The 26,129-nt window shown below is 40.7% G+C and overlaps 1 protein-coding gene across 1 annotated transcript in view; it reads left to right on the top strand.

Moving 5' to 3' along the window:
* Nucleotides 1-24,681, top strand: part of LOC133654414 (laminin subunit beta-2-like) — a 78,569-nt gene extending 53,888 nt beyond the window's left edge. The window contains 11 exon segments of the mRNA XM_062054728.1: nt 857-1,038; nt 4,820-5,010; nt 5,078-5,262; nt 8,520-8,761; nt 10,494-10,697; nt 10,776-10,920; nt 16,515-16,722; nt 18,529-18,670; nt 20,201-20,377; nt 20,449-20,608; nt 23,411-24,681. Coding sequence (XP_061910712.1) covers nt 857-1,038; nt 4,820-5,010; nt 5,078-5,262; nt 8,520-8,761; nt 10,494-10,697; nt 10,776-10,920; nt 16,515-16,722; nt 18,529-18,670; nt 20,201-20,377; nt 20,449-20,608; nt 23,411-23,547 — 1,973 coding nt within the window. The 3' untranslated portion in view covers nt 23,548-24,681.
* Nucleotides 24,682-26,129: the final 1,448 nt, after the last annotated feature.

The raw sequence follows: 26,129 nt of genomic DNA, 5'->3' as shown, positions 1-26,129 counted from the left end.
TCGGTATCGGTTTTTTTATTATCGGTATCGTGGTTGTTGTTGTTGTTTTTTTTGTTGTTTTTTTGTTTTTTATTAAATCAACATAGAAAACACAAGATACACTTACAATTAGTGCACCAACCCGAAAAACCTCCCTCCTCATTCACACAAAAGGGTTGTTTCTTCATTATATATCAATATATATCAATACAGTCTGCAAGGGATACAGTCCGTAAGCACACATGATTGTGCGTGCTGCTGCTCCACTAATAGTACTAACATTTAACAGTTAATTTGACTCATTTTCATTCATTACTAGTTTCTATGTAACTGTTTTTATATTGTTTTACTTTCTTTTTTATTCAAGAAAATGTTTTTAATTTATTTATCTTATTTTACTAATTTTTTTAAAAAAGGACCTTATCTTCACCATACCTGGTTGTCCAAATTAGGCATAATAATGTGTTAATTCCACGACTGCATATATGGGTTGATATCGGTATCGGTTGATATCGGTATCGGTAATTAAAGAGTTGGACAATATCGGAATATCGGATATCGGCAAAAAGCCATTATCGGACATCCCTATTCAGAGGGTTTTAATTGAGCTGTATTGTATTGGTTTTAGTGTCAAAGTGTCCCCCACAGCCTTCAATGTTTCTTTAGGGACAAAGTTTGGACACCCCTGATTTAGGACGTCTTATCAAGTAAAATGATCTGTCCCTGCAGCTGGTTAATTTCACTAGATTTTAGTCTTTTTTCCTAAACTCTAGTCTTTTTATTTCATATTCTGACAGCTCTTTTTTTGCAGTGCACAAGAATATACTGTATATGTTCGTGATTACAAGCTAGTAAAGATGCACTTCCTTCCCTCCAGCTTGTGACTGCGACTGGCGAGGCATCGAGACGTCTCAGTGCAACCGCGTGACGGGTCACTGCGTCTGCCAGCAGGGCGTGTCGGGCGTGCGCTGTGACCAGTGTGCTCGCGGGTTCTCCGGCCTCTTCCCCGACTGCCAGCCCTGCCACCAGTGCTTCGGAGACTGGGACCGCATCGTCCAGGTGCAAGGTCTTATTTGTCGTACGAGACCCCAAAAGCGGTGAAGTTGGCACGTTGTGTAAATGGTAAATACAAACAGAATACAATGAATCCTTTTCAACTTATGTTCAATTGAATAGACTGCAAAGACAAGATATTTCATGTTCCAACTGAGAAACTTCTTTTTTTTTTTTGCAAATAATCATTAACTTAGAATTTAATGGCAGCAACACATTGCAAAAATGTTGCCACAGGGGCATGTTCACCACTGTGTTACATGGCCTTTCCTTTTAACAACACTCAGTAAACGTTTGGGAACTGAGGAGACACATTTTTGGAATTATTTCCCATTCTTGCTTGATGTACAGCTTAAGTTGTTCAACAGTCCGGGGGTCTCCCTTGTGCTACTTTAGGCTTCACACATTTTCAATGGGAGACAGGTCTGGACTACAGGCAGGCCAGTCTAGTACCCGCACTCTTTTACTATGAAGCCACGCTGTTGTAACACGTGACTTGGCATTGTCTTGCTGAAATAAGCAGGGGCGTCCATGGTAACGTTGCTTGGATGTTGCTCCAAAACCTGTATGTACCTTTCAGCATTAATGGCGCCTTCACAGATGTGTAAGTTACCCATGTCTTGGGCACTAATACACCCCCATACCATCACACATGCTGGCTTTTACACTTTGCGCCTATAACAATCCGGATAGTTCTTTTCCTCTTTGTTCTAGAGGACACGACGTCCACAGTTCCCAAAAACAATTTGAAATGTGGACTCGTCAGACCACAGAACACTTTTCCACTTTGTATCAGTCCATTTTAGATTAAAAAAGCTGACAGCATTTCTGGGTGTTGTTGATAAATGGCTTTCGCTTTGCATAGTAGAGTTTTAACTGGCACCTACAGATGTAGCGACAAACTGTAGTTACTGACAGTGGTTTTCTGAAGTGTTGCTGAACCCATGTGGTGATATCCTTTACACACTGATGTCGCTTTTTGATGCAGTACCGCCTGAGGGATCGAAGTGATTTCTCCAGATTCTCTGAACCTTTTGATGATATTACGGAGCGTAGATGGTGAAATCCCTAAATTCCTTGCAATATCTTGTTGAGAAATGTTGTTCTTAAACTGTTCAACAATTTGCTCACGCATTTGTTCACAAAGTGGTGACTCTCGCCCCATCCTTGTTTGTGAACGACTGAGCATTTCATGGAATCTGCTTTATACCCAATCATGGCACCCACCTGTTCCCAATTAGCCCGCTCACCTGTGGGATGTTCCAAATAAGTGTTTGATAAGTTAAAGTACCAATGATCGTCACACACACACACGAGGTGTGGCGAAATCCTTCTCTGCATTTGACCCATCACCCTTGATCACCCCCTGGGAGGTGAGGGGAGCAGTGAGCAGCAGCGGGGGACGCGCCCGGGAATAATTTTTGGTGATTTAACCCCCCCAATTTCAACCCTTGATGCTGAGTGCCAAGCAGGGAGGTAATGGGTCCCATTTTTCCCATTTTTTGGATGAGCATTCCTCAACTTTCTCAGTCTTTTTTGCAACTCGTGCCAGCTTTTTGAAAACATGTTGCAGGCATCAAATTCCAAATGAGCTAATATTTGCAAAAAATAACAAAGTTTCTCAGTGTGAACGTTAAAGGCCTACTGAAATGAATTTTTTTTATTTAAACGGGGATAGCAGATCTATTCTATGTGTCATACTTGATACTGTCCTTCATGACCTCCACTGGCTGCCTGTCAAATACAGAATCCCCTTTAAAATACTCCTCACCACCTACAAGGCACTCCATAACCTGGCTCCACCCTACCTCTCTGACCTCCTCCAGCCACACGTTCCGTCCCGTTCCCTCAGGTCTAGTGATGCTGGCCTCCTGGAGGTCCCCAAGACCAGGCGCCGAACCTGGGGCGACAGGGCCTTCTCCGTGGCTGCCCCCTCTCTCTGGAACGCTCTCCCCAGGCACATCAGAGAAGCCCCCTCCCTCCCTACCTTCAAAACCACCCTAAAAACTCACCTCTTCACATTAGCCTTTCCAAACTGACCCTGCCCTTGGTGTTTCTTTATTATTATTTTTTTTCTTTTTTTCTTTTCTTAGTTTCTTTTCCTAATAAAGTTGTTTTAATCCCCCCCCCCCCCCCCCCCCCCCCCCACACACGTGTAAAGCGACTTTGGGTATTTAGAAAAGCGCTATATAAATCCCAGGTATTATTATTATTATTATTATTTCACGATATTGCCATATTTTTGCTGAAAGGATTTAGTATAGAACAACGATGATAAAGATCGCAACTTTTGGTATCTGATAAAAAAAAGGCTTGCCCCTACCGGAAGTAGCGTGACGTAGTCAGTTGAACATATACGCAAATTTCCTATTGTTTACAATGATGGCCGCCAGAAGCGAGAGAGATTCGGACAGAGAAAGCGACAATTTCCCCATTAATTTGAGCGAGGATGAAAGATTTGTGGATGAGTAAAGTGCAAGTGAAGGACTAGTGGGGAGTTGAAGCTATTCAGATAGGGAAGATGCTGTGAGAGCCGGGGGTGACCTGATATTCAGCTGGGAATGACTACAACAGTAAATAAACACAAGACATATATATACTCTATTAGCCACAACACAACCAGGCTTATATTTAATATGCCACAAATTAATCCCGCATAACAAACACCTGCGTGTTTGTTATGCTAGCTCCTAGCTACTAGCTCGAGCTAGTTATAGCTTGAGCGGGTTATATGGACGGGATCCCGTCCATAAAACCCGCCAATACAATTCAAACACCTGCACAACACACACACTCACTCAGCCCAAAGGACCGTTCACCTAACCCAAGGTTCATAAAGCTTATATATTTAACCAAAGTTACGTACGTGACACGCACGTACGGGCAAGCGATCAAATGTTTGGAAGCGCGCGGGTGGGACCTGATATTCAGCTGGGAATGACTACAACAGTAAATAAACACAAGACATATATATACTCTATTAGCCACAACACAACCAGGCTTATATTTAATATGCCACAAAGAGCTAGCTTGTTATGCTAGCTCCTAGCTCCTAGCTCGAGCTAGTTATAGCAAGCGATCAAATGTTTGGAAGCGCAGCTGTGTACTCACGGTATCGCAACTGTGTATCCAAATCAAAGTCCTCCTGGTTAGAGTCTCTGTTGTCCGAGTTCTTCCATCTTGACTGCATCTTTCGGGAATGTAAACAAAGATGCGCCGGCTGTGTACGTGTTGCTGCTGACTTCCCTCGCAAAATAGACACTTCGCACCGACAACTTTCTTCTTTGCTTGCTCAGCTTCTTTCTCCATAATGCAATGAACATAATTGCAACAGATTCACCAACACAGATGTCCAGAATACTGTGGAATAATGACATGAAAACAGAGCTATTTCGTATTGACTTCAATGGTGTCCGAATACTTCCATTTCAACGATTGACGTCACGCACATACGTCATCATACCGAGACGTTTCAGCCGGATATTTCGTGGGAAATTTAAAATGTCACTTTATAAGTTAACCCGGCCGTATTGGCATGTGTTGCAATGTTAAGATTTCATCATTGATGTATAAACTATCAGACTGCGTGGTCGCTAGTAGTGGCTTTCAGTAGGCCTTTAAATATCTTGTCTTTGCAGTCTATTCAATTGAATATAAGTTGAAAAGGATTCATTGTATTCTGTTTTTATTTACCATTTACACAACATGCCAACTTCACTGGTTTTGGGGTTGGTGTATGAGGACACGTGTAGGTATGACACTGAACTCGCTGTTTGTCCTCCACCAGGACTTGGCGGTGCGTACACGAGCCCTGGCCGAGCGTGCCCATGAGATCCAGACCACCGGGCTGACTGGGGCCTATGAGAAGGCTTTCAGGGATCTGGAGGAGAAACTGGCCCAAGCTCGGGACATCGTTAACTCGCGTAATGCAACTGCCGCTGCCATTACCACTCTGATGGAGCTTATTGAAGAGCTCAGGTACATTTATTTGTATTATTTAGCATTGAATAAAATACAGATTAAAACCGCTGGATCTTCTCCACAGATCTCAGGTGGGCGACACCACTGACACGCTGAACCGCCTGGAAGGAGATCTGACCGTCGTCCAGGACAGCAACTCCGAGGCCAGCAAGGAGCTGAGTTCTTTAGAGCGAGAAGCCAGAGAACTGAACCTGACTTCAGAGCAGTTGCATCACCAGCTGGATGTCCTCAAAAACTCTAATTTTCTAGGTGAGCCGTCCTTTTTTTCCCCTCCTTAACAGGGTTTGGAATCAGGGCCCAAAAGATTGAACCCAATCCTCTAAGTCAGTGGTTCTCAAATGGGGGTACGCGTACCCCTGGGGGTACTTGAAGGCATGCCAAGTGGTACGTGAGATTTTTTTTAAATATTCTAAAAATAGCAACAATTCAAAAATCCTTTCTAAATATATATTTATTGAATAATACTTCAACAAAATATGAATGTAAGTTCATAAACTGAACATCAAATCAAGTAGGCTATTCCACTCAGTACAATGCAACAATGCAATATTCAGTGTTGACAGCTAGATTTTTTGTGGACATTTTCCATAAATATTGATGTTAAAGATTTCTTTTTTTGTGAAGAAATGTTTAAAATTAAGTTCATAAATCCAGATGGATCTCTATTACAATTAGGGCTGCAACAACTAATCGATTAAATCGATTAAAATCAATTAAAATCGATTATTAAATTAGTTGCCGATTAATGTAGTAATCGATTTGTTGGATCTATGCTATGCGCAGAGGTTTTTTTTAAATTTTTATTTTGTATTTTTTTACTAAACATTTATTTATAAAGTGCAACATTTACAAACAGCTGAGAAACAATAATCAAAATAAGTATGGTGCCAGTATGCTGTTTTTTTTCCCAATAAAATACTGGATAGGATAGAAATGTAGTTTGTCTCTTTTATCCGATTATTAATCGATTAATCGAAGTAATAATCGACAGATTAATCGATTATCAAATTAATCGTTAGTTGCAGCCCTAATTACAATCCCCAAAGAGGGCACTTTAAGTTGATGATTACTTCTATGTGTAGAAATTGAATCATTTGTTTATTTTTCAACAAGTTTTTAGTTATTTTTATATATTTTTTTCCAAATAGTTCAAGAAAGACCACTACAAATGAGCAATATTTTGCACTGTTATACAATTTAATAAATCAGAAACTGATGACATAGTGCTGTATTTTACTTCTTTATCTCTTTTTTTCAACCAAAAATGCTTTGCTCTGATTAGGGGGTACTTGAATTAAAAAAATGTTCACAGGGGGTACACCACTGAAAAAAGGTTGAGAACCACTGCTCTAAGCCATGGGTGTCAGGGGCCACATGGGGGAAAATCTATTCCCAAGTGGGCCGGGACTGGTAAAATCACGGCATGATAATTTAATAATAAAGATAACTTCAGATTTTTTTCTTTGTCCAAAAATAGAACAAGCACAATTTTTTGCCGTTCCATAAAAACTTTGGACATTATCTGGAACAAAAACACATAACTATTGAACATATAGGATTGAACTGAATTGATGTTTACGGAGCCCCTAAAGGGACATGGGGGGATTGTTTTTTTTAATAATTTTGTATTTTTAAAAAATTTTTTAGACATGTATCTCATGGGTACAAGAAACATTTTATAAAGTTATAAAAAATAAAAAATAAAATAAATAATGCATTTTTATTTTTTTTAGACATGTATCTCGTGCGCACAAGAAACATTTTATAAAATTATAAAAAATAAAAAAATTATGCATTTTTATTATTTTTTTTTTTTTAGACATGTATGTCGTGCGCACAAGAAACATTTTATAAAATTATAAAAAATAAAAAAATTATGCATTTTTATTATTTTATTTTTTTTAGACATGTATGTCGTGCGCACAAGAAACATTTTATAAAGCTATAAAAAATAAAAATAAATTAAATAATGCATTTTTTTTTTTTAGACATGTATATCGTGCGCGCGAGAAACTTTCTCGTGCGCACAAGAAACATTTTATAAAATAATAAAAAATAAAAAAATTATGCATTTTTATTTATTTATTTTTTTTAGACATGTATGTCGTGCGCACCAGAAACATTTTTTAAAGTTATAAAAAAATTAAATAATGCATTTTTTTTTTTTTTTTAGACATGTATCTCATGCGCACGAGATATAGGTCTAATAAAAAAAAAATTTTAATTATAAAAAAATCAAAAATCCCCCGTGTCCCTTTAGGGGCTCCGTAGATGTTGGCAATGTAGTCCTTTGTTTATTGTTCATACAGAATTATTTATAGTAAATACAAATCTTTTTTTATTTTTTTATTTTTTTTAGACATGTAGTAAATACAAATCTTTACAAAACTTGTAAAATATTAATAATGCAATATTTATTAATATCTAACTGCATTTTTGTAGTTTGTGTCTCTTATGCGCACACTCATAGCGACATCTACTATCGGTAACCTTCGTTTAACTCTGATAATTGGTTCCGGGCCGGGTAAATTAATTCCCCATTGTATGGATTATTGATTGTAAATAGGGATGTCCGATAATATCGGCCTGCCGATATTATCGGCTGATAAATGCGTTAAAATGTAATATCGGAAATTATCGGTATTGTTTTTTTTATTATCGGTATCGTTTTTTTGTTGTTTTTTTTTAAAAATCAACATAAAAAACACAAGATACACTTACAATTAATGCACCAACCCAAAAAACCTCCCTCCTCATTCACACAAAAGGGTTGTTTCTTTCTGTTATTAATATTCTGGTTCCTACATTATATATCAATATATATCAATACAGTCTGCAAGGGATACAGTCCGTAAGCACACATGATTGTGCGTGCTGCTGCTCCACTAATAGTACTAACCTTTAACAGTTAATGCTACTCATTTTCATCAATTACTAGTTTCTATGTAACTGTTTTTATATTGTTTTACTTTCTTTTTTATTCAAGAAAATGTTTTTCATTCATTTATCTTATTTTATTTTATTAATTTTTTTTAAAAGTACCTTATCTTCACCATACCTGGTTGTCCAAATTAGGCATAATAATGTGTTAATTCCACGACTGGATATATCGGTTGATATCGGTATCGGTTGATATCGGTATCGGTAATTAAAGAGTTGGACAATATCGGAATATCGGATATCGGCAAAAAGCCATTATCGGACATCCCTATTTTTAACCCAATTAGATGAAATGACATAATCTTCCCAGGGCACACCAGACTGTGTTTCAGTGTGCCGTGGCACAGTGGTTGAAAAACACTGAGATAAGGCATAAAAAACCGTGTTTACGACGAGGGAGGACTGCATTACAAAACTCACTGGACTGCAGTCAGTCCTTGAGCACCTAACATGTTACGTTAGTAATATTAAAGACCGAAACAGAGCCACAAAGAGCTTGAATGTCTATTAACGTCTTTGGAACGTGTCTATTATTGCAATATCTACTCCCCCCCTTTTTCCTGCAGGCGCGTACGACAGCATCCGCACTTCCTACAACACGTCTCGGCACGCGGAGCGGCGTGCCAACCAGTCCACGGTGACCAGGCCCAGCATGGTCAGCCAGTCGGCGGACACCCGCCGTCGCACGGAACGCATCATTGCCGCCAAGAAGGACGACTTTAACCGCAAACATGGCGGCAACAAGCGTTCGCTGGGAGAGCTCAAGGCCAAAGTCAACAGTCTGGACATGCAGAAGATCAACGAGAAGGTCAGAGCTTGTTCTCTTCAGAAAGTCCTCTGCTACGTGGCACTGTAATTACTTAATTATAGACTACAGTTCAACATAAAAATATCAAACCCAAAACCAGTGAAGTTGGCACGTCGTGTAAATGGTAAATAAAAACAGAATACAATGATTTGCAAATTATTTTCAACTTATATTCAATTGAATAGACTGCAAGGACAAGATACTTAACGTTCGAACTTTGTTATTTTTTGCAAATGTTAGCTCATTTGGAATGTGATGCCTGCAACATGTTTCAAAGAAGCTGGCACAAGTGGCAAAAAAGACTGAGAAAGTTGAGGAATGCTCATCAAACACTTGTTTGGAACATCCCACAGGTGAACAGGCTAATTGGGAACAGGTGGGTGCCATGATTGGGTATAAAAGTAGCTTCCATGAAATGCTCAGTCATTCACAAACAAGGACGGGGCGAGGGTCACCACTTTGTGAATAAATGCGTTACCAGTTTAAAAATAACAATTCTCAAGCAGCTATTGCAAGGAATTTAGGGATTTCCCCATCTACGCTCCGTAATATCATCAAAGGGTTCAGAGAATCTGGAGAAATCACTGCACGTAAGCAGCTAAGCCCGTGACCTTCCATCCCTCAGGCTGTACTGCATCAAAAACCGACATCAGTGTGTAAAGGATATCACCACAAGGGCTCAGGAACACTTCAGAAACCCACTGTCAGTAACTACAGTTGGTCGCTACATCTGTAAGTGCCAGTTAAAACTCTCCTATGCAAGGCAAAAACCGTTTTATCAACAACACCCAGAAACGCCGTCGGCTTCGCTGGGCCTGAGCTCATCTGAGATGGACTGATGCAAAGTGGAAAAGTGTTCTGTGGTCTGACGAGTCCACATTTCAAATTGTTTTTGGAAACTGTGGACGTGGTGTCCTCCGGACCAAAGAGGAAAAGAACCATCCGGGTTGTTATAGGCGCAAAGTGTAAAAGGCAGCATGTGTGATGGTATGGGGGTGTATTAGTGCCCAAGACATGGGTAACTTACACATCTGTGAAGGCGCCATTAATGCTGAAAGGTACATACAGGTTTTGGAGCAACATATGTTGCCATCCAAGCAACGTTACCATGGACGCCCCTGCTTATTTCAGCAAGACAATGCCAAGCCACGTGTTACATCAAGGTGGCTTCATAGTAAAAGAGTGCGGGTACTAGACTGGCCTGCCTGTAGTCCAGACCTGTCTCCCATTGAAAATGTGTGGCACCTAAAATAGCAGAAGGGAGACCCCCGGACTGTTGAACAACTTAAGCTGTACATCAAGCAAGAATGGGAAAGAATTCCACCTGAGAAGCTTCAAAAATGTGTCTCCTCAGTTCCCAAACCTTTACTGAGTGTTGTTAAAAGGAAAGGCCATGTAACACAGTGGTGAACATGCCCTTTCCCAACTACTTTGGCACGTGTTGCAGCCATGAAATTCTAAGTTAATTATTATTTGCCAAAAAAATTTAAGTTTATGAGTTTGAACATGAAATATGTTGTCTTTGTAGTGCATTCAACTGAATATGACTTGAAAAGGATTTGCAAATCATTGTATTCCGTTTATATTTACATCTAACACCATTTCCCAACTCATATGGAAACGGGGTTTGTACAATTACTTTACTTATTGGATTCTAATCCATACACAATGAGTTATTTTCTTTAGTGCACGCATCATTGTGAAATACAGTACACACGTGTCCCTGAAAAAGGTGTGCGGCGCTGCCGGTGACGCTCCCTGCGAGGAGAGCCCCTGCGGCGGCGCGGGTTGCCGCGACGACGAGGGAAACCGACACTGCGGAGGCCTGAACTGTAACGGTGCCGTGTCGTCGGCCGATAACGCGGTGGAGAGAGCCAAACATGCCGAGAAGCAGCTCAACAAAGCCATGGGGGAAGTGGAGGGGCTCTTCACCAAGGTACGGGGACGCCCGGGTGTGCCTCAGGGATGATGAGACATTAGCGGGTGGTTTGACGTTGTTGTCGTCCGGTGCCAGGTGGCGGAGGCCAAGACAAAAGCAGAGGAGGCCAAAGGTCAAGCTCAAGCCGCTCTGGACAAAGCTAAAGCCACCAAAAACAAAGTGGAGCGCTCCAACAAGGACCTGCGAGACCTCATCAAGCAGATCAGGGACTTCCTCATGCGTGAGTTCCGTTTACTCCACAGTGCTCCTTATAACCCGGTGCGTCTCATGTACGGAATCATTCCGGTTGTGCTTACCGACCTCCAAGCAATTTTATTTGGTACATGTCACAAAAAGGTCGGGAACATAATCGTGAGAGTCCAGTCCATAGTGGATCTAACATAATAGTGAGAGTCCAGTCCATAGTGGATCTAACATAATAGTGAGAGTCCAGTCCATAGTGGATCTAACATAATAGTGAGAGTCCAGTCCATAGTGGATCTAACATAATAGTGAGAGTCCAGTCCATAGTGGATCTAACATAATAGTGAGAGTCCAGTCCATAGTGGATCTAACATAATAGTGAGAGTCCAGTCCATAGTGGATCTAACATAATAGTGAGAGTCCAGTCCATAGTGGATCTAACATAATAGTGAGAGTCCAGTCCATAGTGGATCTAACATAATAGTGAGAGTCCAGTCCATAGTGGATCTAACATAATAGTGAGAGTCCAGTCCATAGTGGATCTAACATAATAGTGAGAGTCCAGTCCATAGTGGATCTAACATAATAGTGAGAGTCCAGTCCATAGTGGATCTAACATAATAGTGAGAGTCCAGTCCATAGTGGATCTAACATAATAGTGAGAGTCCAGTCCATAGTGGATCTAACATAATAGTGAGAGTCCAGTCCATAGTGGATCTAACATAATAGTGTGAGAGTCCAGTCCATAGTGGATCTAACATAATAGTGAGAGTCTAGTCCATAGTGGATCTAACATAATAGTGTGAGAGTCCAGTCCATAGTGGATCTAACATAATAGTGAGAGTCCAGTCCATAGTGGATCTAACATAATAGTGAGAGTCCAGTCCATAGTGGATCTAACATAATCGTGAGAGTCCAGTCCATAGTGGATCTAACATAATAGTGTGAGAGTCCAGTCCATAGTGGATCTAACATAATAGTGAGAGGGTCCAGTCCTTAGTGGATCTAACATAATAGTGTGAGAGTCCAGTCCATAGTGGATCTAACATAATAGTGTGAGAGTCCAGTCCATAGTGGATCTAACATAATATTGAGAGTCCAGTCGATAGTGGATCTAACATAATAGTGAGAGTCCAGTCCATAGTGGATCTAACATAATAGTGTGAGAGTCCAGTCCATAGTGGATCTAACATAATAGTGAGAGTCCAGTCCATAGTGGATCTAACATAATAGTGAGAGTCCAGTCCATAGTGGATCTAACATAATAGTGTGAGAGTCCAGTCCATAGTGGATCTAACATAATAGTGAGAGTCCAGTCCATAGTGGATCTAACATAATAGTGAGAGTCCAGTCCATAGTGGATCTAACATAATAGTGTGAGAGTCCAGTCCATAGTGGATCTAACATAATAGTGAGAGTCCAGTCCATAGTGGATCTAACATAATAGTGAGAGTCCAGTCCTTAGTGGATCTAACATAATAGTGTGAGTCCAGTCCATAGTGGATCTAACATAATAGTGTGAGAGTCCAGTCCATAGTGGATCTAACATAATAGTGAGAGTCCAGTCCATAGTGGATCTAACATAATAGTGAGAGTCCAGTCCATAGTGGATCTAACATAATAGTGAGAGTCCAGTCCATAGTGTATCTAACTTAATAGTGAGAGTCCAGTCCATAGTGGATCTTTTTTTAATTTCTTGTGCGGCCCGGTACCAATCGGTCCGCGGTGGTTGGGGACCACTGATGTAGACCACAAGGAAGTCCTTTACATTTAGAAAAACATCATAATAATATGACTCCTTTAATGCGCCCTATAATCCGGTGCGCCTTTTGTATGAAAATAGGCCTGACTAGTCCCGCTCATCGGCAGTGCGCCTTAAAATCCGGTGCGCCCTATGGTCCGGAAAATACGGCACTTTGTTTTGCTCAAACAAATGTATGTAATAAAAGGGAACAAGGTAGTAGTTTGAATATTGTGTTGACATTGTTAAACTGTCAATAGCACTCACCATAAATACATGGAAAAATGTCCAGTTTATACATGTGATCTGTATCTGGCTGATCTCACTCAGAATCCCCAGCATAAAACCCTGATTGGAACATTCCTCGATCCTGCACCATCCTCTCAGTCTGTGAGCCGAATGAGAGGATGAGAGGCGAAACGTTTTCTGAGACAATCTGAACCGCCCAGTTGCAACAGTTCAATGCCCTAAGAATACAACAGGAAGCCTTTTTAATCCCTTGTAGAGATGGCCGATAATATCGGACTGACGATATTATCGGCCGATAAATGCTTTAAAATGTAATATCAGAAATTATCGGTATCGGTTTCAAAAAGTAAAATGTATGACTTTTTAAAACGCCGCTGTGTACATGGACGTAGGGAGAAGTACAGAGCGCCAATAAACCTTAAAGGCACTGCCTTTGTGTGCCGGCCCAGTCACATAATATCTACGGCTTTTACACACACAAGTGAATGCATGCATACTTAATCAACAGCCATACAGGTCACACTGAGGGTGCCGTATGAACAACTTTAACACTGTTACAAATATGCGCCACACTGTGAACCCACACCAAACAAGAATGACAAACACATTTGGGGAGAACATCCGCACCGTAACACAACATAAACACAACAGAACAAATACCCAGAACCCCTTGCAGCACTAACTCTTCCGAGACGCTGCACTATACACCCCTCGCTACCCCCTACCCCCCCCCCCCCCCCACCTCAACCCCGCCCAACTCAACCTCCTCATGCTCTCCCAAATTCCAAGCTGCTGTTTTGAGGCATGTTAAAAAAAAAAATGCACTTTGTGACTTCAATAATAAAAATATGGCAGTGCCATGTTGGCATTTTTTCCCATAACTTGAGTTGATTTATTTAGGAAAACCTTGTTACATTGTTTAATGCAGGGGTGTCCAAACTTTTTCCACTGAGGGCCGCACACTGAAAAATCAAAGCAAGTGGGGGGCCATTTTGATATTTTTTTATTTTAAAAACCAATACAATAAATATATATAAAATATATACATTTAGGCCTCCACTCAGGCTTGATCCCGGTGAACCCAAATGGTTTTGGTCAAAAAAAATATATAAAGAATGTGTCATTATTTAGTATTATTATTATTATTATTATTATTCAAAGTTTAAATCTCTAGATCAACATTAGGTCTATCTGTCAATATAACGTATTTAAACATTTAAGTTGTGTGCCCTTTTTGTCAAAGAAAACCCTTTTTTTTTGGAAAAAAATAAAATATGCAATATTTTAAAGTGGAATATTTGAGATGATATAATAATTGGAGCCTTAAAATGGTCAATAACTTATAACACCATTAATTTTAATTCTTTTTTTTTTTTTGAGCAATGACACACAAAAAACAAAATCCCACTAAAATTATTGGGGAACCAAAAGGGTCCTACTCATTAAATTGTTAAAAAAAATATATTATACATTTTTTTACTGTTAACTTTTCACATAAAAATCTCGAGATCATCTTCGGATCTATCCGTCAATTATAAGTTTTATTGTTGTTTGTGTTTTTTGTTTGTTTGTTTCAGGTCCTTCTTTAAAAAAAAAAAAAAAAAAACAGCTCAGTTTTTTATATGGCAAACACAAAACATGCAACATTTTCCCCAAAGAATATCTCAAAGTGGAATATTTAATGTGACATAATTGGAGCCTTGAATAGGTCAATAATTCATAATTATGTTGATTTTGATTCATTATTATGTAGGGATGATGTTTGATAAGAAATTATCGAGTTCGAGCCTATTATCGAATTCTCTTATGGAACCGATTCCTTATCGATTCTCTTATGGAGTCCAGATAGGTTGTTGTATATGGGAAAAAAAACACAATATTTGGTTTAACAAAAGTTCACTTTTATTATATAAGAAAACAATTTAATCTAATAAATAAATAAATATTGACTGTTAAACCCCTAAACAAATAATATAAAATAAATAAATATTGACTGTTGTTACCCAAAGTATATTAAGTGGGATTTTTCATAAAAACAAATATATACAGTAACACAAAAACAACCTGTCTCTGTGATCACTATAGGTGTATAAATAATAATATAGTGTTAAATAAAATCAGTCCCTTGGGCACAAAACTGAAAATAATACAGCTCTCCAAAAAGTGCACTTCTGCTGCTATTTGACATAACTGTTTGTTATGATGCTTTGACATTTTTGCACTTTATTTCTTTATTGAAAGAAAATTCTATGAAGAGAAAAGTTGTTTGCAAATGTGGTTACAATGCTAAAAAATGAAAAGTTAAAGCTAAAAAAAGAAATACACTTTATTGCGTTAACATTCTTTATAGGGGGAAAGATGTTATGAGCTGCCAGGGAATATAACAACTACACTACCCAGCATGCAACGGGAGTGACGGGCATGCGCGGTAGCCCCGAAAAGTGTTGTTGCATGTCGTCACCTGGTTAGGTTACGAGCACGCTGTGAAAGTAAACGTCAAGAACTCAGCCAACACGCCTCGTCTGCATTATTTATAATTAGACAGACAACACATATGCAGTGTGATTATGTTTTGTTTACATTTAAAGAAAAACAAAAGTTAAAAAAGGGAGATGTGTTGTATATATATGTATGTGCTGTGGTTGCTTTAAGAACGTTGCGACAGCTGCCGTAAAGGAGGTGCGTTGCTAGCCTGGTTGCTATGTTTGCGGTTGGTCGTAAAAGTGTTGGTCACGTGTTTGTAGTCTGCTCAAATCTCTCAGTAAAGTTATTCATTGGATTATACCTTTTGTTTTGAACTTTATTACACCTTGGAGCGCTTTTTCCCGTCCATTTTTTTCCTGCTTTCCCTACCTGCGCCTAATGACTGAGCTACATGACGTCATTTCTTGTGATGTCACACGGGGCATTTCTGGTCGGGACGGGATTCGTTCCCAGGGATTCGAATAAAGAACCGACTCTTTTTCTTTACTGTAGTGGTCTCGACAGGGCCGGCCCGTGGCATAGGCCGTATAGGCAAATGCTAAGGGCGCCGTCCATCAGGGGGCGCCACGCCAGTGCCACAAATGTTGGAGAAAAAAAAAAAAAAAGTTGGTACTATTGTTTCTAAATACAAAAAATAATCCCACGTTAATTAAAATGCAAAGTAAAGCCTATTTAATAGAAATATTATTTGTTACAACATTAGGGATTTGAGTCCGAGGACTCGGTTCTTTTCTTATCGAACAACCAGGAAAACCGGTTTCGAGTATCATCCCTATTATTATGTTTTAAAGAAAGAAACAGCCTGCATGGCAGCTTTGTGTTATTAGAGTAAACATTGCAACATGTTCTTGTTACATTTCACCTGTTTGCTCTTTTATACCACTTTTTATGTTGTAAAAATTTTTTAATCATATTTTTAGAATGTGCCGTGGGGCTGTTAAAAAATGACCTGCGGGCCGCACTTTGGACACCCCTGGTTTAATGCATCCAGCGGGGCATCACAACAAAATTAGGCATAATAATGTGTTAATTCCATGACTGTATATATCGGTATCGGTTGATATCGGAATCGGTGATTAAGAGTTGGACAATATTGGAATATCGGATATCAGCATTATCGGACATCTCTAATCCCTTGCCTCGTGTCTGTGTTTTAGAGGAAGGGGCGGACCCCGACCACATTGAGGCCGTGGCAAACCGCGTGTTGGAGCTGTCCATCCCCGCCTCCCCGCTCCAGATCAAACACCTCGCCGACGAGATCAAGGAGCGCGTCCGCAGCCTCTCCAACGTGGACGCCATCCTGGCGCAGACGCAGGAGGACGTGCGCAAGGCGGAAAAGCTGCTGCTGGATGCCAAGCGGGCAAGGTATCGGCTTATTGCTCAGTCACTCCCAACTTCTTGTAAGACATCATATTTGAAATCTGTTGCAGAAGGTAACAAAACGTAATAAGAACAAATGTCACCCCTGAGGAAACACTAATATTAACTCCACCGCCAGTGTGCTGGAGCGTATCACAGCTGACTGTTTGGTTAGCGCCTTGCACGGCCATCAGTGTGTGAATGTGTGTGTGAATGTGGAAATAGTGTCAAAGTGCTTTTTCGGACTATAAGTCGCTCCGAAGTATAAGTCGCACCGGCCGAAAATGCATAATAAAAAAGGAAAAAAACATATATAAGTCACACTGGAGTATGAGCAGTGTTGGGACTAACGCGTTACTAAGTTACTAAGTAACGCGTTACTGTAACGCCGTTAAAGGCCTACTGAAATGATTTTTTTTTATTTAAACGGGAATAGCAGATCCATTCTATGTGTCATACTTGATCATTTCGCGATATTGCCATATTTTTGCTGAAAGGATTTAGTAGAGAAAATCGACGATAAAGTTCGCAACTTTTGCTCGCTAATAAAAAAAAAGCCTTGCCTGTAGCGGAAGTAGCGTGACGTCACAGGAGCTAGTATTCCTCACAATTCCCCGTTGTTTACAATGGAGCGAGAGAGATTCGGACCGAGAAAGTGACGATTACCCCATTAATTTGAGCGAGGATGAAAGATTCGTAGATGAGGAACGTTACAGTGAAGGACTTGAGAGGCAGTGCAGGACGTATCTTTTTTCGCTCTGACCGTAACTTAGGTACAAGCTGGCTCATTGGATTCCACACTCTCCTTTTTCTATTGTGGATCACGGATTTGTATTTTAAACCACTTCGGATTCTATATCCTCTTGAAAATGAGAGTCGAGAACGCGAAATGGACATTTAAAGTGACTTTTATCTCCACTACAATACATCGGTGACACACTTAGCTACTGAGCTAACGTGATAGCATCGTTCTCAAATGAAGATAGAAACAAAAGAAATAAACCCCTGACTGGAAGGATAGACAGAAGATCAACAATACTATTAAACCATGTACATGTAACTACACGGTTAAAAATTCTCAACCTGGTAAGGCTTAAAAATGCTGTTGCTAACGACGCTAAGGCTAATTTAGCAACTTAGCAACCGGACCTCACAGAACTATGATAAAACATTAGCGCTCCACCTACGCCAGCCAGCCCTCATCTGCTCATCAACACCCGTGCTCACCTGCATTCCAGCGATCGACGGCGCGACGAAGGACTTCATCCGTGGGTTTGGCGGCAAGCATCGGCTAGGCGTAGTAAGTAGTCCTTGTTGTGTTGCTGTAAGTATTGTACTTAGCCGCTAATACACCGATCGATCCCACCTACAACGTTCTTCTTTGCAGCCTCCATTGTTCATTAAACAAATTGCAAAAGATTCACCAACACAGATGTCCAGAATACTGTGGAATTTTGTCGAAGAAAACAAGAGGCTTTTCTATCGGGTCAGATTGGGTCCAACCACTTCCGTTGCTTTTGTGACGTCACGCGCATAAATCATATCCAAAGGAGTTTTTCAACCGGAAGTGTGGCGGGAAATTTAAAATGTCACTTTATAAGTTAACCCGGCCGTATTGGCATGTGTTGCAATGTTAAGATTTCATCATTGATATATAAACTATCAGACTGCGTGGTCGCTAGTAGTGGCTTTCAGTAGGCCTTTAAGTTTTCACGTGTTTTTATATACACGCAAACCTTTAGCAGACGATGCCCACAGCATACTGGTTGTTGAATGACCCTCTCTTAATGGAACCACCTTTGTGTTGTTCAGGCATCAAGCTGAAGGCGTGAAGACCACCACAGAGACGGTGAAGCAGGCCTTGGTGGACGCCAAGACTGCTCAGACATCTGCAGAGAAGGCCATCGCCAGAGCCAGAGCTGATATTGATGACACCGAGACCCGCCTGGCTCAGGTCAATACGTACAAGCATGTTCCACACACACATATACATACTGTATATATGAGCACTTATTATTATAATAATCCATCCATCCATTTACTCCTACCTTGCTTACTTTAGTGACAACCTTCTTAAGGTTTTTTAATCAATCAGAAATATTAACTATCCATCCGTCCATCATCCATCTTCTTCCGCTTATCCGAGGTCGAGTCGCGGGGGCAGCAGCCTAAGCAGGGAAGCCCAGACTTCCCTCTCCCCAGCCACTTGGTCCAGCTCCTCCCGGGGGATCCCGAGGCGTTCCCAGGCCAGCCGGGAGACATAGTCTTCCCAACGTGTCCTGGGTCTTCCCCGTGGCCTCCTACCGGTCGGACGTGCCCTAAACACCTCCCTAGGGAGGCGTTCGGGTGGCATCCGGACCAGATGCCCGAACCACCTGATCTGGCTCCTCTCGATGTGGAGGAGCAGCGGCTTTACTTTGAGCTCCTCCCGGATGACAGAGCTTCTCACCCTATCTCTAAGGGCGAGCCCGCCACCCGGCGGAGGAAACTCATTTCGGCCGCTTGTACCCGTGATCTCGTCCTTTCCGTCATGACCCAAAGCTCATGGGTCATGGGTACGTAGATCGACCGGTAAATTGAGAGTTTTGCCTTCCGGCTCAGCTCCTTCTTCACCACAACGGATCGATACAGCGTCCGCATTACTGAAGACGCCGCACCGATCCGCCTGTCGATCTCACGATCCACTCTTCCCTCACTCGTGAACAAGACTCCGAGGTACTTGAACTCCTCCACTTGGGGCAAGATCTCCTCCCCAACCCGGAGATGGCATGCCACTTTTCCGGGCGAGAACCATGGACTCGGACTTGGAGGTGCTGATTCCCATCCCAGTCGCTTCACACTCGGCTGAGAACTGATCCAGTGAGAGCTGAAGATCCTGGCCAGACGAAGCCATCAGGACCACATCATCTGCAAATAGCAGAGACCTAATCCTGCAGCCACCAAACCAGATCCTCTCAACGCCTTGACTGCGCCTAGAAGTTCTGTCCATAAAAGTTATGAACAGAATGGGTGACAAAGGGCAGCCTTGGCGGAGTGCAACTCTCACTGGAAACAAGTCCGACTTACTGCCGGCAATGCGGACCAAGCTCTGACACTGATCATACAGGGAGCGGACCACCACAATCAGACAGTCCGATACCCCATACTCTCTGAGCACTCCCCACAGGACTTCCCGAGGGACACGGTCGAATGCCTTCTCCAAGTCCACAAAACACATGTAGACTGGTTGGGCAAACTCCCATGCACCCTCAAGGACCCTGCCAAGAGTATAGAGCTGGTCCACAGTTCCACGACCAGGACGAAAACCACACTGTTCCTCCTGAATCCGAGGTTGGACTATCCGGCGTAGCCTCCTCTCCAGCACACTTGAATAGACCTTACCGGGAAGGCTGAGGAGTGTGATCCCACGATAGTTAGAACACACCCTCCGGTTCCCCTTCTTAAAGAGAGGAACCACCATCATTTGTATTTTTCATCTCCTCAGATTGAGTCGGAGACGTCAAACGGCGAGCGGGAACTGAGCGAGGCCGTGGAGCGTCTGGGCACGCTGGGCCGAGAGATCGGCGTGCTGAAGACCAAACGCGCCAACAACAGCATGGCGGCAGCCCGGGCCGAAGAGACAGCCACCATGGCCAGAGACAAGGCCAACGAAGCCAAGCAGGTGATTGTTGCGTGTTTGCAGGCCATGGCAGTGTGGTAACTTTGCCACTCAGACCCTCTTTGGATGCTCAGATCCTCGACGGGCAGCTGACAGATAAGTACCATGAGGTGAAGCAGCGGGTCAACACCAAGGCCAAAGCTGTACAAGAAGCCAAAACCAAGGCGGAGATGCTGCGGGACGAAGCAAAGCAGCTACTGCAGGACGCCCAGAACAAGCTCAAGAGACTAGCAGGTACAGAAATACATGCGGCAATTTTCCACCTTGGGAGGTGGTGTCACAGTCATAACAGAGGCCGTACCGCCTGAGTGTAAGGGTTTCATCCCATATCCAACTGTCGGATTGCAGGATGCTTCTGCAATATTCCGTTTTCGCTGGTTCTGTGTCAAAGACACAGGTGGATAAATGCTGGATTTACTGTAATGGCTCAGTTGCTGCTATTTTGCTGCTACAGTACTTTCCGGGCTATAAGCCACACCCACCAAAGCTTAGAAGAAAAAAATATTTTTACATATATTAGCCGCACCGGACCATAAGCCGCAGATATATACCGATACAAAGGAGTTTGAAAATGTTTATTTACATGCCTTAATTGTTTCTAAACAGTGCCTGAGAAACGGCAGTAAAACGGCTGATCAAACAAAACAGAAGTCATCGTCATGGACCCACTAGCTGGGGAGGCTCGCTCGCTCTCCCATTAGCTAAACCAGGGGTCGGCAACCTTTACCACTCAAAGAGCCATTTTGGAAAGTTTCACAAATTAAAGAAAACAATGGGAGTCACAAAAAAATTTTGACAATTTAAAATGAAAAACACCGCATACAAAGCTTAAATTGCTTCGCGCTATGTTAACCAGGGGTCTCTGACACACGCACCGGCACGCATCTCAATATGGAGATTTAATGTTAGTGCGGCCCACGACTTTCAATTGAATGCCGCTTGATAGCGTCTTTCTTGCCAACCGTCTCAATTTTACGGGAGACTCCCAAATTTCAGGACGTGCTGGCCTGGCACTGCTTTTAGCGCCCTCTACAGACTGCCCAAACAGCTTACCTGCTCGGCCACATGTAGAATGCAGCTTTTGCTTGCTCACGTAAGTGCCAGCAAGGCATACTTGTTCAACAGCCACACAGCTTACACTGACGGTAGTCGTACAAAAACAACTTTAACACTGTTACGTTACAAATAAGCGCCACACTTTGAACCCACACCAAAAAAGAATGACAAACACATTTCTGGAGAACATCTGCACTGTAACACAACATAAACACAACACAACAAATACCCAGAATCCCATGCAGCCCTAACTCTTCCGCTCAACCGACGCAGGAGAGGGGGGGGCGGGGTTGATGTGTGGGGGGTTTGGTGGTAGCGGGGGTGTATAATGTAGACCGGAAGAGTTAGGGCTGCATGGGATTCTGGGTATTTGTAGTGTTGTGTTACGGTGCGGATGTTCTCCAGAAATGTTTTTGTCATTCTTTTTTGGTGTGGGTTCACAGTGTGGCGCATATTTGTAACGTAACCGTGTTAAAGTTGTTTTTGTACGACTACCGTCAGTGTAAGCTGTGTGGCTGTTGAACAAGTATGCTTTGCTGTCTCCTGTGTGTGCAAGTAAAAGCAACATATAACATGTGGCCGGGCCGGCACGCTGTTTGTTAATGCTATAGAGGACAATTAATGCAGTGCCATTAGGGCGCGCCCTTGATTAAGTCATTAGAGTGAAAATAGGATAATAATTGCCCTGGGAGATTTCCTGGGAAAATCGGGGGGGGGGTCGTTAAGTATATTGGGAAAACTGGGAGGGTCGGCAAGTATGCAGCTGAGCCGCATCAGAGTGGTCAAAGAGCCGCGGGTTGCAGACCCCTGAGCTAAACAGACTCAACAACTCCACGGGGACTATTTGGTGGATTTACGAAAATGAAACAACACAAAAAGAATACTATAATAAGTCAATAATACTAACACAGACACTCGTAAACTTGTTAGCATATTCGCTAATGCTTACGACGCTAGCTTGATTACATTACGATAGCACATGCAAACATGCATTAAAAAAACTCCAACAAACATCGCACATAAGACTTGTTTAGTAAGCATAAATTGTTTGTTTTATTGTAAAACTTACAAACATTGAAATCCTTTCGAGCGGAACGCAACAGACGGAGAGTAGACAAAACGGGATATACTTCCGGTTCGAGGCACAAAAGCAGGAAGTGCATTTGACACCTGCAGTGAGTGAAGCACGATGCTATCAGGTTAGCTCCGTAGCTAAAGAGCTTAACCGATGTATTGTCGTGGAGATAAAAGTCACTGTGAATGTCCATTTCGCGTTCTCGACTCTCATTTTCAAGAGGATATAGTATCCGAGGTGGTTTAAAATACAAATCCGCGATCCACAATAGAAAAAGGAGAAAGTGTGGAATCCAATGAACCCTTGTACCTAAGTTACGGTCAGAGCGAAAAAATATATGTCCTGCACTGCACGCTAGTCCTTCACTTTCACGTTCCTCATCTACGAATCTTTCATCCTGGACTCGTCCAAAAGATAGCCCCGTAGCGCAAAGAATAACACACCTTTTCAGTTTAAAACAATTTTTGGAATACAAAACATTATGGCCGTTAGCTGCACCGTTTTCTAAGCCGCAGGGTTCAAAGCATAGGAAAAAAAGTAGCGGCTTAGAGTCCGAAAAATACGGTAATTTTTCCAAAGGTTGAATAAAAAATTTTAAAAATAAATTGTAGGGTTACAGCAATATTATCTTTGTTGAAGTCCGTGTGAAAGTCCCTATGTGAATAAATGCAACTTTTATGGCTACAACATGGCTATTTTGCGGCATTTAAAAAAAATATTTTATTTAATTTTTTTTAATTTTTTTTTGCTCTATGCTTTTTAACCTGTAAAGCACGTTGGTCCAATTTTAAAAACTGTTGTAAACGTGCTATAAAAATACAATTGCCTTGCCTTGCTTCTGTGTGAAAACACAATATGAAAAAGTGTGCAGGTTACTAAGCGCGGCCAATGTTTTGTTCCCGCAGAACTGGAGAAAAACTACGAGGATAACCAGAGAAGGCTTGAAGGGAAAGCTCGTCAGCTGGATGGCCTGGAAGACAAGATGAAAGCCATCCTCAATGACATCAACAAACAGATCCAGATCTATAACACGTGCCAGTAGTTGTCCTTGTACTGTCACTGGTGGGAAATACTGTACTGGGGACAACTGAACGTGTGCAAGTTGTATTGCTGTTCAGTGGAATTGTATGGTTGTAAATGTGTGTACTGTACTATCAAAAATGTGTGTATAATTTAATTTACGGATGTCAATGTATGTCCAAATATATGTTCAAAAATAATGCAAAGAAACCATTGTTACATTAATATTATTCCGTTATTTATGTTAGTTATTAAGAGACAACGAAGAGACCAGGTTGAGTTTTGCTAACAAAGCTATGCCAAAGAAGCGAAATAAGCTAGAAATAAATAAATCAATATTTTTCACCTCGCTGGAGTTGTCTACAATATGAATGACTATGAGTGCCGCATTGAAAGGAAAATATATTACTAGAATAGTATAAAGTTCAACAATTACAAGAATAATGTAGTCATTTTACAAGATTTACATTTTATATATAAATATTTTCAAAATACATAGTTGTTCTATTGACATTATTGCTTTATATTAGAGATGTCCGATAATATCGGCAGACCGATAAATGCGTTAAAATGTAATATCGGAAATTATCGGTATCGTTTTTTTTTAATCAGTATCGGTTTTTTTGTTGTTTTTTTTTGTTTTTTTTTATTAAATCCACATAAAAAACACAAGATACACTTACAATTAGTGCACCAACCCAAAAAACCTCCCTCCCCCATTTACACTCATTCACACAAAAGGGTTGTTTCTTTCTGTTATTAATATTCTGGTTCCGACATTATATATCAATATATATCAATACAGTCTGCAAGAGATACAGTCCGTAAGCACACATGATTGTGCGTGCTGCTGCTCCACTAATAATACTAACCTTTAACAGTTAATTTTACAAATTTTCATTAATAACTAGTTTCTATCTAACTGTTTTTATATTGTTGTACTTTCTTTTTTATTCAAGAAAATGTTTTTAATTTATTTATCTTATTTTATTTGATTCATTTTTTTAAAAAGTACCTTATCTTCACCATACCTGGTTGTCCAAATTAGGCATAATAATGTGTTAATTCCACGACTGTATGTATCGGTATCGTTTTTTTTATTATCGGTATCGTTTTTTTTTTTGTTGTTTTTTTTTTTTGTTTTTTTTTATGAAATCCACATAAAAAACACAAGATACACTTACAATTAGTGCACCAACCCAAAAAACCTCCCTCCCCCATTTACACTCATTCACACAAAAGGGTTGTTTCTTTCTGTTATTAATATTCTGGTTCCGACATTATATATCAATATATATCAATACAGTCTGCAAGAGATACAGTCCGTAAGCACACATGATTGTGCGTGCTGCTGCTCCACTAATAATACTAACCTTTAACAGTTAATTTTACAAATTTTCATTAATAACTAGTTTCTATCTAACTGTTTTTATATTGTTGTACTTTCTTTTTTATTCAAGAAAATGTTTTTAATTTATTTATCTTATTTTATTTGATTCATTTTTTTAAAAAGTACCTTATCTTCACCATACCTGGTTGTCCAAATTAGGCATAATAATGTGTTAATTCCACGACTGTATGTATCGGTATCGTTTTTTTTATTATCGGTATCGTTTTTTTTTTTGTTGTTTTTTTTTTTTTTTTTTTTTATGAAATCCACATAAAAAACACAAGATACACTTACAATTAGTGCACCAACCCAAAAAACCTCCCTCCCCCCATTTACACTCATTCACACAAAAGGGTTGTTTCTTTCTGTTATTAATATTCTGCTTCCTACATTATATATCAATATATATCAATACAGTCTGCAAGGGATACAGTCCGTAAGCACACATGATTGTGCGTGCTGCTGCTCCACTAATAGTACTAACCTTTAACAGTTAATTTTACTCATTTTCATTAATTACTAGTTTCTATGTAACTGTTTTTATATTGTTGTACTTTCTTTTTTATTCAAGAAAATGTTTTTAATTTATTTATCTTATTTTATTTGATTCATTTTTTTAAAAAGTACCTTATCTTCACTGTACCTGGTTGTCCAAATTAGGCATAATAATGTGTTAATTCCACGACTGTATATATCGGTTGATATCGGTATCGGTAATTAAAGAGTTGGACAATATCGGCATATCGGATATCGGAAAAAAGCCATTATCGGACATCCCTACTTTATATCCTTAGAATTGTTCATATTTTTCCTTGTCAATGTGGCCTTTTTTATATTCACACACCAAAGACAAAGAAAGCTAAATAATACGGTATCATTGTATTACAGTGCCTTATTTTTGTGAATAAAGCTTTGGACAGTATATTTTATTTGTTTGTTTGAGTATTTTCTTTTTTATGTTGAAACTTTCCCTGAATTAACCACAACTTAGATGTAATGTGCAAGCTCAAAACATTCTTGGTCCATACTACAGCAAATACAAATCCCTCAATATTATATTTTACATTGTTTTGCTAAATAAATCTGCTCAGGATGCCACCCGAACGCCTCCCTAGGGAGGTGTTTAGGGCACATCCGACCGGCAGGAGGCCTAGAGGAAGACCCAGGACACGTTGGGAAGACTATGTCTCCCGGCTGGGCTGGGAACGCCTCGG

This window comes from Entelurus aequoreus, linkage group LG07 (genome assembly GCF_033978785.1).
Source record: "Entelurus aequoreus isolate RoL-2023_Sb linkage group LG07, RoL_Eaeq_v1.1, whole genome shotgun sequence".
NCBI lineage: Eukaryota > Metazoa > Chordata > Actinopteri > Syngnathiformes > Syngnathidae > Entelurus > Entelurus aequoreus.
This window is presented reverse-complemented; position numbering and strand designations above follow the sequence as displayed.